Source organism: Corylus avellana, chromosome ca9, assembly GCF_901000735.1.
Source record: "Corylus avellana chromosome ca9, CavTom2PMs-1.0".
Lineage (NCBI taxonomy): Eukaryota > Viridiplantae > Streptophyta > Magnoliopsida > Fagales > Betulaceae > Corylus > Corylus avellana.
Window position 1 is genome coordinate 5,014,822 of NC_081549.1, and position 14,991 is coordinate 5,029,812.

The 14,991-nt window shown below is 34.7% G+C and overlaps 1 protein-coding gene across 2 annotated transcripts; it reads left to right on the forward strand.

Annotated features, from left to right (window-relative positions):
• Positions 1-5,516: 5,516 nt before the first annotated feature.
• On the forward strand, positions 5,517-13,183 carry LOC132162575 (uncharacterized). Of its 2 annotated transcripts, none has more exons than XM_059572831.1 (15): positions 5,517-5,794; positions 6,340-6,750; positions 6,972-7,065; positions 8,052-8,238; positions 8,335-8,590; positions 8,982-9,197; positions 9,280-9,366; positions 9,433-9,567; positions 10,098-10,211; positions 10,318-10,565; positions 10,698-10,778; positions 11,085-11,316; positions 12,096-12,194; positions 12,294-12,479; positions 12,682-13,183. In XM_059572831.1, the coding sequence occupies exons 2-15, from the start codon at positions 6,436-6,438 to the stop codon at positions 12,778-12,780; spliced, it is 2,349 nt and encodes a 782-aa protein (XP_059428814.1). In that variant the 5' UTR covers positions 5,517-5,794; positions 6,340-6,435; the 3' UTR covers positions 12,781-13,183. The 2 variants fall into 2 exon arrangements, with proteins under 2 accessions (XP_059428814.1, XP_059428815.1); XM_059572832.1 differs by having other exon boundaries at positions 6,352-6,750.
• Positions 13,184-14,991: the final 1,808 nt, after the last annotated feature.

The window sequence follows — 14,991 nt, forward strand, 5'->3', positions numbered from 1 at the left end:
TAAGGAAGGACTGATTTGGCGGGTGGGGAATGGTTCTAACATAAGGATTTGGCATGATCGGTGGCTTCCCATCAATAGCTCTTATTGGATTAGCTCTCCCCTGAAAATTCTAGATCCTGATGCTACCGTTAGTGAGCTGCTGGAAATAGGAGCCGAAATGGTGGAATCATCAGTTGTTAGTCTCCATCTTTGATCCCGATATAGTTCAGTTGATCCTGGCCATCCCACCAAGCTGTTCGAACCAACCTGACACTATGATATGGCGAGGCACGGCCAATGGTAAGTTCTCTGCCAAGAGTGCATACAATTTGCAGCAGGAGGTGCGAAATAGAGGCAAGGCTGGATGTTCGTCAATAGAGGGATCCATGTTGTTTTGGAAGAGGTTATGGGCTTTGCCGATTCCTCCTCAAGAAAAAAAATTTCTTTGGCGAGCTAGTCATGACATATTGCCCACAAAAGAAAATTTATGCCATAAGAAGATTGTTTCTGATTCTTCGTGCCCCTTGTGTGGACTGGAGGTGGAGTCTACCCATCATATTCTGTGGCGATTTCCGTCTGCAATGGACGTGTGGAGCTTGGGGTGTGCTAAAATTCAGAAGAGCTCTTTCGAGGGAACGAGCTTCAGGCTGGTGGTTGAGAACCTTTTCAACAAGTGCTCGGTGGAGGAAATGGTTCAGTTTGCTGGACTGGTCAGACGTATATGGATGAGACGAAATGATGTAGTCTTCGGAAGATCTATGATTTCACCTCAGACCTTGGTTCGGAGGACTGCCCAAGCGATAGAAGAATTTCAAGCCGCTTTGGTGCAGCGAGAGACACCTATTCCAGTTATTGTGGATGCTTCTCCAGGTTTGTGGAGGTTGCCCAACCCGGGCTGGTTTAAGTGAATTGGGACGCCTCCATGGAACCAAGGCGTGGCGTCATGGGATGGGTAGTGGTGATCCGAGATCAAAGGGGGCAGCTGATATTGGCTAAGTGCATGTCTCGTCAGGGCTATCTAACCCCTTTAGCTGCAGAAGCCTATGCAGCCTTGATGGCGGTCAAATTGAACAAGGCTATGGCTCTTCGGAATATTCACTTTGAGGGAGATGCTAAAGCGGTGGTGGATGCTGTTAATAGTGCTGAAGAAGACAGAAGTACGATTTAAAAGCTAAGGTCCAGTCTTTTGTTCGATGGAAGATGACTTTTATTAGGCGAGAAGGAAATAATGTAGCCCACGTCTTAGCTAAGCATGCTTCACATCATGCTCTAAATAATACGTGGCAGGAACCACCTGACTGTATAAGTGATTTATTATTGCTAGAGTCTTCCGCTCTAGTTCAGTGATGTTCTAATGAGAAACTGATATTTCAGTCAAAAAAAAAAAAAAAAAAATTCAAACCCATTAAAATTTTATAAAACTAGTTAATGCTCTTGTCTCTTATATGCAATGCTTTCACTATATATGGTTATTATATGTGCTTTGAATTCTTTAATTTATGGTTATTAATTAATATTAGGTAACAAAATATATATGGCTATTAATTAATAATAAAAATTATGCAATGCTTTCACTATATATGGTTATTATATATATGCACTTAATTTGTGTTCTTTAATTTATTTGGAAATAATTAATATTAGGTAACAAAATATATATGGTTATTAATTAACAATAAAAATTATTGAATGTTTTAATTATATGATAACTTTCTTGACGTGTCACATGTGGCACGTCAAGAAATTCTTGATGTGCCACATGTGACACATCAAGAAACCTTATCGAAAAGGCGCGAGACCAGCTGGACCCCTTTTTCTTTTTTCTGTCCTTTTCCCTCTTCTTTTTCTTTCTCCTTTAGTGTGCGCCCACAGTTTTCCTTTTCAAATAAGTTGTCATTTTTTTTTTTTTTTTCTTTTCCTCTTCTAGATGAGATCTCTTCCTTATTTTCTTTCCTTTCTCCTTCTCCTTTCAACTAATTTCTTCTCCCAAATTCCTTCTTTCTACTTGTCTTTTGGTTCTCACTTTTATATATATATTCTTTCTTTTTTTTTTCTTCTTCTTCTTCTTGTCACGCCAACCTCCCTTGTTTGTAGCTTAAACAAAATAAAAGAAAAGAAGAGAAGGAACCTGCGAGAGAAGAGGAGAAAATGTGAAGAAGAAAGAGAAATGGAGAGAGAAGGGAAGGGCCTGAATATTTGGGGATTTTAAGGTATAAATGCTTGAATTTGAGTTATTCTATATCTATTAGTCTCTTATATAAAAGTTTTTTTTTTTTTTTTGTTAAATTTGCCAACCCACTTTTAGATTTGTTCTTTCACATTATTTGGGGGTTTGAAGTATTTTAGGAAATTCTACCGAATATTTAGAGATCGGAGTACTTGTGTAGTGAATTCATGATGAGATTTTGGGAATTTTCCTTCAATAGTTAGATATATATGGGTGTTCAACATTTGTAGGGAGTTATATGGGTTTTAAGTTGCAACTGAATTTTTGATGATAAATTAAACATGAAGTAAATTTAATTGGAAAAAAACTTCCGGAATTTTATTTATTTATTTATTTTTAATTATGATTTTATTAAAAAAAATTATTAATTTTTTAAAACTTTAGTGACGTGTCAAAAAGTGGTACGTCAAAAAAATTATTGACGTGTCAATTTCTGACACATCAGTAATTTTTGACGTGTCAAAATTGGCACGTCAAAAAATTGAAATTTTTGACACCCGCCTTATTAACCTTTCACACACGTCAATACTAACACGTCAAAAAAGGTTTCATAAACTATTGGTCAACAAAAACCTTTTTTTTTGTAGTGCTATCTCATCATACCAGTGTGACAAGTCCAACCAACCCTTAGATTACCTTATTAAACAATAAAGAAAAATCATAGGATTTGTTGAGACTATCATATCAACATTGTCAAATAATTGTTCAATAAAAATGTGGTATATAGCATTTCTCTTTCACTCTCTCTTTTTTAATTTCAAAAAAAAAAAAAAAAAAAAATGTGAGAATCTCATGCTATTAAAAAACACACACGTGTTTCTCATATGCCAAGCGACACATATCACTTTTAGAAGCTGGGTTCTAGGAAACTCATACAACCCAGCTTGTGGGAAATTTATGTCCGATATAAAATGCATGTGATTTTTATATGTATTTTTAAAAATATATGTGAGAATTACATACTCTATTCAAAATGCATGTGAAAATTACATGTATTTTGGACATGCATATTGAAACAAATTCATTCAACTCAATTTAGAAAAGAACTTTGACTCTAGATTATTTAAAATTACACCAAAACGACACATAACCATAACTTGTATTAGTAAGTAAATAAAAAAGATACACACAATCATAACTCCACAAAACATTTCCAATTGGCGGATTAACAGGAGAATGGCTAAAGAATTGGTCAAGGTTTTTCACCTCATAAGCAGGTTTTGAGAATTTGTTAAAGACTTGGTCAAGGTATTTAGGACAAGATTGGGTCAAAAAGGTTGTTTATGACAGTAGAGCTCCAGAATCCATGGAAATGGGAAATGAGATCTGCAACTGCTATGTTCAAAGCAGGGGATCTGGCTTGTATGCTGTAATTAAAACTACAGCATACATGCTGTTAAAAAATTGAAAGGTGATGATTTAACTAAATTAATTGAAGGGCACAGATCTGTCATTATAAATACTAATTTTCTCTTTCATCCATCACTTCATCTATTTATTGGTATTTATTATGATAGATCTAAACCCTTCAATTACTTTAATTAAATCTTCACCCTTCAATCTTTTAACAGCATGTATGCTGTAGTTTTAACTACAGCATACAAGCCGGATCCCAAAGCAGGAGGGTTTAAAAGGTTGGGATTAGGGTTAGGCTTAGGCTTAGGCTTAGCCTTAAAACTAGGTTTAAGAGGTTGGGGTTGTAATTTGAGATTAATTATTGGAGTCTCTACAAGATGTGCATCTACTAGGTATATAGCAGCACCATAAATATTTATTTATTAGAACAAAGCAAATTAAGATGAAAGAACCTTTGACTTTCAATAAACAATGCGGATTGTTGATTGGCATTTGGCAATTGCCTCAGCCAGCTTTCATGTATATGAATCTAGACAATAGCCTTGATTGGACTATTATGCATCTGCATCGCATGGATTAATTATTAAAATAAATATGAAATGACATAAATAGTTAATAATGATATCTTCTGTTAAATTTTTATAATATTATTTGTATTTTTTTATATCTTATTTTTGTTATAGGAATAAATAATATGAATGTTAAAATAAGTGAGAAAATTGCAAAAAATATAACAATTTAGAGGGTACGTAAGTAAAGTTTCCCTTAAAAGTAACATGAATGTTAAAATAAGTTTCTCCATTTCATATAAAAAGAATCTTTATTTAAATTTCTAATATTAAATATGCTTTTTTTCTTTGTTTTGATCTGTTTGAAATAAATATTCATATCAATCCCAAATACCCTAAACATGAACAAATCAAATAAATGATTTTATTGTCAAATATTCTCTAGAAAATATTTTTCTATCAAACAAATTTTGTTGACATGTCTGCGCGAGGAGAGAAAAATGAACAAGAATTAATGAACCTTCATGAAACGTAATCTTTAATTAATTGAGCTACCCCTTATAATTTTTTATCAAACACTTTAATAAATGAAAATGAATAAGAATTTGAACTAATAACCTTTTATGAGGCGTAATCTCTAATTAATTGAGGAGGAATAATAGGTACTCAACTTATTTGTCCAATTGTCTCCAAGAAGTAGCTCAATTGACTGAGACTACGCCTAATGAAGTAGAAGTTACCAGTTCAAATCCCCCTCCCTCATCTTGTGCGGACATGAAAAAAAAAAAAAAAACTTATTTGCCCAACTTAAGTCCAACTTTTGCTTTATTTTTTTATTTTTATTTTTTAAAAAAAAAACTAAACAGCAAATGAAAAAAAAATGTGTGAAGGAATAATATCTATTTTTGGTCCTTCTTTTATATGGTATTTTTTTAAAAATTACAAAATGATATTTTTCTTCATAAAAATATCATTTTTTTTTAAATGACCATTTTTATGAAAAAAATATCATTTTCATTTTTAAAAAATATCAAATAAAAGAATGACCAAAAATAGATATTATTGCTACAGACATTTTTTTCATTTGCTATTTATTTATTTTTTAAAATAAAAAAATAAGATAAAAGTTGAACAAATAAGTTGGGACTTTAACATTTCCCTTAATTGACTTGCGCCTTGAACTTTTTTATCGAACCCTTTAATAAATAAAAGGTATTTTAAAAAAAAAAAAAGAAGAAAAGTTTCATCTTTATGAATATTGGTGGCGTCGAATTGACACAAGTGCCCAGTATAGCGGTTTGTAACTCAACGGTCTCTGCCTCTAACCGAGTATGACAAACCGACGATGTAAAGGGTAACAACAGTCATTTTTAGTTTTTAACAGAAAAGTGCCAGGCTATGTTCTGTTGGTTTAACCTTTGCAGCGAAAGCTTTGGCGGCTTTTGCTTCGACCCTTCTCTCTCTTCACCCTCCTCAGATACATATACATTTTCCTAAATTTTAAATCTTTTGCTTCAATTTTTTAAATTCTGGGTTTTGGCGAAAACCCAGAGTACATCTTATTCAATTGGTACCATCTTCCTCTCTCTCTCTCTCTCTCTCTCTAAAGTCTCAATCTTTCATAGGATCCTTTTTCAGTTTCATAGTTTTCTTTTGCCTGGAATCTTCTGGTTCACGGTTCAGGTCCTTCACTTTCGGAATCAGTCATTCCATATATAAAAAGGTTAGTGAATGCTCTCTATTTACTAAAAACATAATCATAGTCAACCATTTGCATGAGTTTTTTTTTGGTTTGATTATCATGAATATTTGGATTTCTTTATGTATTTGTTGCTGGTAATTGATTCTATGCTATTCCCTCTTTGGAAATGCTCATGTCTTAGTGTGAAATCTCTTCGTATATGGTGTTGCTAATTAAAGGAGTGGATTTAGCTCAGCTCAAGTGTTATCAATCTATTTTATGATCTGGGTTGATGGGTTTTGGTCACTTTATGATTTTAATCGGATTTCGTTTACTCCTTGGAATTTGGGACTGGTTTATCACTGTTTTATTTAGCATTTCCTGTTCAATGAGGTTATTTTACAAATGTATACCAGTTCTTTTGAGCATTACATAGGGATTGGGTTTGATTTGAAGCATTAGCATTTTGAGGTTGTCTAACATACCAATATTTGCCCGAATAGTGATGATAGAAAGTGGATTTGTGTGTCTGATTATATATACTATATTTGTGTTTGTCATAGGGCTGATTAGTTTCTGTTTTTTAGGTGCTTATACAGAGCTTGAGAGTGAAGAAGAAGGATTGTTTTGTGATAATTTCACGCAATTAGTTCTGAGGTTATCACGGAAGAGGCTTTTGAGATATGTTATCCATTCAGAAGTGGAAATGCTCATGGTCTTTGGCAGCAGCAATTGCTTCTATTGTGGCATTGGTTTCAGTAGTTAATCTATTTCTGTCTCCTTTGGGGTCTTCTTTTGATTTCTTAAGGCAATCCCAGAACTTTTGTATCCCAGTTAATGGATCATCTGAAGATCTACAGCCAGCAGTTGACTTAGACCATAGGTTTCCAGCTGGCTTACACAAGGAGGTTATCTATCGCGGTGCACCATGGAAGGCCAAGGTTGGGAGGTGGCTTTCTGGTTGTGATTCTATTACTAAGGAAGTCAGCACTGTTGAGGTGATTAGAAATGATTTTGCTGTTAAGAGTTTACTTCGCTTACTGTTTAATTTTTTGAAGTGTCAACTTCATATTCAATGCTTAATTCATATAATACACGTCTTTAGGTTTTTGTGTGAGTGCTTGTGCAGCCTCTTTAGATTTATAGGATTAATGCTGACACCAGTTTGAGTTGCACCTTGGAAGTAAATGTCTCTTTATAACTCATATTCTGTTTGCAGATAATAGGTGGAAGTAACTGCAAGAATGACTGTAGTGGTCAAGGCATTTGTAATCGTGAATTAGGACAATGCCGGTGCTTTCATGGATATAGTGGTTAGTATCATTTAGCTTTTCCTTCTGCATTTAATTAGAAGAAAAGAAAACATGCCGCTGTTCCAATTTATTATATTATTCATGGTGATATTATTTTTTGGACTTTTATGATATACTCATAAAATACATCGATGATATGAAGTGTGCCAGTTCAAGCAACAGAATCTGCAGACAGATTGCTTTTCAAGTTGATTTTTAAAACATAACAATTCAATGATTTACGCTTACATGAATGGAATAACTATATCTTTTGTCCCTTTGATGTTCGTGGCTTCTCATTAATCAAACATGAGAACCTTTACGGCTTTACAATACATACATACTAGGTGTTCTCTCTTTGGTTCATGTTAGTGTCAAAAGATTAAAGATGTTTTGGTAGTTGACAAATATAAGATGTTAGTAACCAGCCTTTTAGCCAATTACTTGTTCAAGGAAATGGTGAAAGTCAAATGAAAGATCACACATTCAAATCTTTTTCTAGACCCTAACTTTGGGAGTATTTAAGTTATTTTTAACTTATTATTATGAGTAATTTTTTATAGTTGATGGAATTAGTTTCTTAACTAGTCTGCTTTAGGACATATACTTTTTCTTTTATTTTCTTCACTTTAAAGCTATCAAGGTGTTATCTGACATATTATAGATTTAAATCATCAATTAAGAAATGTAGATTTTAGTTCTAGTCAATTATCAAACTGTCATCATCTTTGTTGTTTAGCGCCAGTGGATGTATTCTCACTGAATCACCGAGAAGAAACCATCAGCAACAATCGATGTATTCTCTCTTTTTTCTTTTTCCTCCTTTCTTTCTAGTCTCATGTTTCCATCTTTAAAATTTAAATTTAACTTGTGTTTATTTATTTATTTGAACAGCACTTACTCTTTCTTAGTATTCTAAAAGTTTACATTGTCCACCCAGAATCAAAGTTAATGTTCCCATCCGATCAATCATATTGTTATTGGCTTTATGTCTGCTGCTGTGACAGGAGAAGGATGCTCCGAAAGACTGCAGTTGCAATGCAACTACCCAAAATCGCCAAAAGAACCATATGGGCGATGGGTTGTCTCAATGTGCCCTGCTTATTGTGACACAACAAGGGCAATGTGCTTCTGCGGGGAAGGCACAAAATACCCAAATCGTCCAGTGCCAGAGGCATGTGGGTTTAAAGTGCAGTAAGTGTAGTCAAATTCCAAACAAATGCTTTTGTCAGCATATTTCCTTGGTTGCAAAAATGCTAATTAGGTTACAATTACCTAACATCTTGGCAGCTTACCTTCTGAACCTGGTGCTCCCAAACTGACTGATTGGGCGAAAGCTGACCTGGATGTTTTTACGACCAATGGTAGCAAACCAGGATGGTGTAATGTGGATCCAGCTGAAGCTAATGCCCAAAAGGTAAAATTCAAAGAGGAATGTGACTGCGTTTATGATTGCCTTTTGGGGCGGTTCTGTGAAGTGCCCGTGCTATGCACTTGTATTAATCAATGCTCTGGACATGGGCATTGCCGGGGTGGATTTTGTCAGGTAATGGTTTTTATTTTTTGTACTTTATCAATCTTTGGTTTCTGATATGCTTTTGAGATAAAAGACTTCTTTTACCATCTTTCTATATCTATCGACTAAAGAAGTGAATGGGAATAGTGTAAGTTGGTCAAAAGTTATTCATGATACTCATGATTTTTCGACATTTTTCGACATATCCCTCAACTAATAAATTATATGAAAGAAAAATAAATAATACGAAATGAAATGTTGTATAATTTGATTTCCCATCATATTTAATTGATGTTCACTGTTTATGGCCATTGAAGTTTAAACAATTCATGTTAACTCATATTTACTTTGATGCTGTGTACTTTTATTTTCTCTGAATTGTCGCTTCTACTTCCTAAACTAAAGCTGGTGTATGTCTCAGTGTGACAATGGATGGTATGGAATAGATTGCAGCATTCCATCTGTTATATCATCTGTAAGAGAGTGGCCCCAATGGCTTCGACCAGCACAGCTTAATGTTCCTGATGATATACATCTCACAGGGAAAGTTGTCAATCTAAATGCTATGGTGAAAAAGAAAAGGCCCCTAATTTATGTTTATGACTTGCCTCCAGATTTCAACAGCCTTCTCCTTGAGGTCAGGATAAGCTGTAATTTGTGATTTCTTGATAGATGCCAATATCAAGTTCTCATGTTTCTCAATCTTTTGAGTGTTGTAGGGGCGCCATTTTAAGTTACAGTGTGTAAACAGAATATATGACGAGAAGAACGCAACATTGTGGACAGATCAGCTGTATGGCGCTCAGGTATACTTGAACTGAGATTAAGCATTGCCTAGAACTTTTTTGTTATGTAATACTACTTGTATGCAGATGGCACTTTATGAAAGTATCTTAGCTAGTCCTCATCGAACATTGAATGGCGAAGAAGCAGATTTTTTCTTTGTTCCTGTCCTTGATGCATGTATAATAACTCGTGCAGATGATGCTCCTCACTTGAGCATGCAGGTACACCTTTTGCGGCTGTTGCATATATAGAAAATATATATGATTATATATATTCTCTCTATTTTTATGTATACATGACTTCTTCTTTTTTCCTTTTTCTGGGCATAGGTACATGTGAGTTAGATTCTCTTTGTGCATGCACATGTATGTTTGTGTGTGCGCACGCGCCCATGCGTGTGCATACCTGTGTCTTTCTGCATACGTATGGTTTTTTAGTTGACCTTTTGAGACAAACAATTATGGATGATGGATGATGGATGATACACATTGCCCACTCCCTGCCTTTTCTATTTTCAAATGAACTTTGATATTTCTTGACACATGTAAATAGCATAAGAGTTTGTCTCTTCTTAGGAATTCTATTCAATCTTCATTTCACCTTTAGAACCTTCATTTAGTACCTTAACAAGAAACTTTAGGTGTGCGTGGGTGCTTGTGAATGACATTCCACATTTCACTTGTATGTTTGGGTTTTGTTCACTTGTATGTGTGATTCCATCCTCATGTGAATAGGATTTTTAACTTTTCAGGACCATTTGGGCTTGAGGAGCTATCTCACTCTGGAATTTTATAAGAAGGCTTATGATCACATTGCTGAGCAATTTCCTTACTGGAATCGCTCATCAGGTAGAGACCATATTTGGGTAAGCATGGAGAAAGCTGAGAAAGTGAATGATTTTTGTCTTTTGCTTGTGATAGAGTGTTATACCGAGCTTAACATAATGAAGTTCCCTTTATATCTTAAGACAGTCATTTTCCTGGGATGAAGGTGCTTGCTATGCCCCTAAGGAGATATGGAGTAGCATGATGTTGGCACACTGGGGTAACACAAACTCGAAGCATAAAAATTCCACAACAGCCTATTGGGCTGACAATTGGGATAGAGTTCCTTCAAGTAGAAGGGGCAACCACCCATGCTTCGAAGCTGATAAAGACCTTGTGCTCCCTGCTTGGAAACATCCTGACGTTATTTCATTAAGCTCAAAACGTTGGGCTAGGTACACATTTCACTGAAAGCATTGTCTCATCTTTTTGGCTTTATTAGTTTGTCTTGGTCTAACAATTCAAACCTGTTTTAAATTTTCCATATGTGTGGGTGAACAACGGAACTTTCAATGATTCATTTTCAGGCCCCGAGAGAAGCGAAAGACACTGTTCTATTTCAATGGAAATCTAGGACCAGCATACCCAAGGGGAAGGCCAGAAGCTACGTAAGATAACTGGAGCAGTTTTGAATATTGTCAAATAGTCAGTTGGTTTCAAATGGCATGTGGACTTACTATTAAGAGTGTCAAAATTGGCAATGTTATTGTTGCAATTTCTTTTTTCTTTCCCCCATAAAGTTATGCATTTTGATAAATTTATAAATCAACACTTTCTGCTTCATGTTTAACAAGCGTGTTTTGAGTGGTCAAGTTAGTTGTGTCGTTGGCTGGTTGAATCTCCAATTCTATGGACAGTTACTAAAATACATATTGTCAGAAGAGATAATAAATAGTCTGGTGGTGTATATGCAGATATAGTATGGGTATCAGACAGAAAATAGCAGAAGAGTTTGGATCAAGCCCTAACAAGGAAGGCAAGCTTGGGAAACAGCATGCAGAAGATGTAATTGTCACACCACTACGTTCTGACAATTATCACGAGGATTTAGCCAGTTCTGTTTTCTGTGGGGTATTTCCTGGAGATGGTTGGAGTGGTCGTATGGAAGACAGTATTCTGCAAGGGTGCATTCCTGTGGTCATTCAGGTAGTGTGGTTTTGTATCTCGTTTCTCTGCCAACTTGGCAACCATAGAACATATAAGCATTTAATAATGAGTTTGGCTTAGCTGTTCATTGGTGGCAAGCTTCTTGCCAGGTTGTGGCTCTAGGAACCATCTTATAGATTATTGCTCATGAAATCTGTTTCAACAGTGGCTGTTCAACGCTTCTTGTCATTTTATGAAATTGCATAAGGTCATCCTAATTAGTAGTTTTCTAAAGTTTGAGGGGCTTTTGAGTTCTGTCAATATATCCTACTTGTCAAAAAAGCGTAAGCATTGTGGAGCTGATTTTGGTTTTTCAGTTCATTTTGCACCATGCACGCTTGTTACTGCAAGTGCAGTGGAGGTGGGGTACAGGGGGTAGAGGAGAGGCCGTGGGAACTAATGGTGAGGTGTGTGGATGGCGGCAGAGAGAAGTAGATATGGCTTTCAAACAAAGAAAAATAAAAGAGAGGCAATGGGGAGGGAGAGAGGGAAGAGGGGAAAGAAAGTGGGAGGAAGAGAAGTCAGGGAAGGAGGACTCCTCCCCAGGGTTCTCATGGGTGAGAGAAATGTGGCTTTCACTAGGAGAAGGAAAAGTTTCACAAGAGAAACAAAAGCCTCTCTCAGGCCAACCTTGTCTCCCTGTTAGTTGGATGTGCTCACACACACACACTCGTACGGGAACTTTATAGTTTGACATTCATCAAAGCTCAAACAACATTTTAGAATATGATGGGTAGTTAGCCTTAATGAAATAATCTTTTTTGCTTTTACATGTGTAGGATGGGATTTTCCTGCCATATGAAAATGTTCTCAACTACGATAGCTTTGCCATTCGGATAAGTGAAGATGAAATTCCAAATATGATAAAGATTCTCCGGGTATTTCTTTTAATGTTTCAATTTGAATTGGGATCAAGAAATGTTCAATTGAAACTTGGCAGTTAAGTTGACAGGGTGGTGTCCTTTTGCTTCCTCTAGGGATTCAATGAGACAGAAATAGAATACAAACTGGCCAATGTGCGGAAAACCTGGCAGAGGTTCTTGTACCGTGATTCTATTATGCTTGAAGCTGCGAGGCAAAAATCTGCTTTTGGCCGCGTTGAGGATTGGGCAGCCGAGTTCTCGAAATTAATTGAAGATGATGTCTTTGCAACATTTGTACAGGTATACTTCTTCCTCTTCCAAATAGAAAGATGATTTTTATGCAATTTTGGACATTGAGAAACATGAATTCTGATTTTTATGTAATTTTGAGCATATATATACACAGTATCCATACTCTGAGTATTTGAGAATATAATCACAAGACTTCCATATTTGCTTGTCTATTTTCTGAATCTGCTGACCTTATTCTTGCCATAACAAGGTTTTGCATTACAAGTTACATAATGACCCTTGGAGGCGACTTGTTCATCTAGAAAAAGAGTTTGGGTTACCTAGAGAATGTTTGATAAAAACCAACTGAAGAACTTTGGTCAATTTGAAGAGATTTCTGCAGCTGAAGGGCTCATGAGCTATAACACAAGAAGACATGGCTACTCTCTTTTTGTCTTTCTGGTGAGTCCAGATTCAAAGAAGCACCTCAAAGCTCCAACATTCACCAGCTAGTTATACACCGCCTGAAAATCAAGTTCTCTTATTGATATTCCAGCCTAAAGCCAATTTTTGTAATTCAAAGAGACAGATAAAGAATTTCCTTTTTTCTCCAGATTAATGCATACATGTGAATACATATTTGCATCTTCTTCCAGTTCATTTTATTCGGGAAACAATTGAATAAGCTAAGTCATACAATTATTTTTGTTCATTTTTTTGTTTACATAAACATTTGTGGAAGCAAAATTATGATGTCTTTGGGGACATGAGCAGATTATCTATCTTCTTGTGCCTCAAATTTTCCTATGATCCCTGGATTTATTGTAATTGGATTTTCTGCCAAAGAACACATGGAATGCATTAAGCACGTACGGTTTGATTTCATGCCTCTCGTTGGCCTTTCTCAATTTGAAAGATTACTACTGTTGAGCTCATGAGATCCAAGAATATCATGGAAAACTTTCATACGTACAATTACAACTTTGCTCAATAGTTTGTTGCCAACATGGCCAATTCATTTTATGTAAAGTTTCATGTACAATTGAAACGTGTTTAGGTAATCATTGCCTTTTGAATTTAACAAAAAAATTGTACAAGCCTAAGAGAAGAGTTGCAGAACTCACTTGCCTCGGACAAATGAATCTTGCGTCTTAAGTTGATTTTTAAAAGTTAGTTCTTAAGTGATGTACTACCATCTCATGAAATAGTGATACATTTCCTAAAATAATAAATCACAAGAGATTGTGACATATCAATTGAGAACCAACTTTTGAGGAAAAAATTTGATAAGTGTAGTATTTCTCTTGAAAAAAATTAAAACCAAAGTTCTAACCGAAAATTTCTCACAATATCTTAGAATAAAATTTAATAATAATTAATAGTTTACATAATAAATATAAATGAAGAGATTAATGTAAATTAAATCTAGAATAATAAATATAAATAGTATAGAGATATAAGCTGGTAGCTATGAGAATCTTGCATATTTTATCCCATATTACAATTTAATTTGTCTCACTGCAATAAAAAGTTAATCCAAAGATAGAAATCATATCCCAACTTCAATTATGCGACAAATTGATTTGAAAAACCCAATTTTACAATGCCTACTAAAACTAAATTGGTAATTGAAGACTGTAAATTTTACAATGCCTACTAATTTACTTCGCTGTGAATTCTAGAATGTAAATAAAACACTCATATAATTGCATTGATGAAAACCGAAACATATTCCAAAATATAGTGATAAGTGTCATTCAATATCTTTGAGTTTCTAAAAAATTAATGTTTAGAATGATTCCTAAAAATATTAAAAGAAATGACTGAGTTTTCCTCCAAACTAGATTGAAATAATTTTCTTAAACCTCGTCTATAAAAATGATACGTGTCCTTTTTTTTCAATAACATGTGAGATGCACATGAGTTTTTAATATTATTTATTTCAACTTTGCTCTCACTATTAAAAAAACATTTGCATCTCACATGTTTTAATGATACATGTCATTTTTATAGACTGAGTTGGAGGAAGTTCCTTCAACCCAATTTAGAAGAAAACTGTGTCCATAAAAAACAAAAAAAAAAATGTGAAAGATGACATTTGGCGCCTATTGAAGTAGGTTGAAGGAAATTTTGTCCAAACTAGTTTGGAGGAAATTTCTGTCATAAAATTATATAGATCAATTATAACTTAATCTATTTAATTAATTAAACGGGTTAAATCCATAAATTTTAGCCTGCTAATTTTATATTAGATTTGTATCGTGTAAAAAATCCCTAAATCTTAATCCTCCTTAAATCCCATAAACTCCCACCAAATAAGGCAAATGTCCTTGTCAAAGTAAGAATTTGTTCTTACCATTTTATAGGAGAACCAACATTATGAATTGGATGAAAAAGGTTCAAATGATATTTCATATAATTTTTTTTTTTTTTTTTTTTTGACATGTCCACACAGGGGAAAAGAAAATGAGGATTCGAAGTAACCTCCACTTTATGAGACATGGTTCATAGCTGATTGAGCTACCATTTGGAGACGATATTCCATACAATTGGGCTAATAACAATGAACAACAATTTAGAG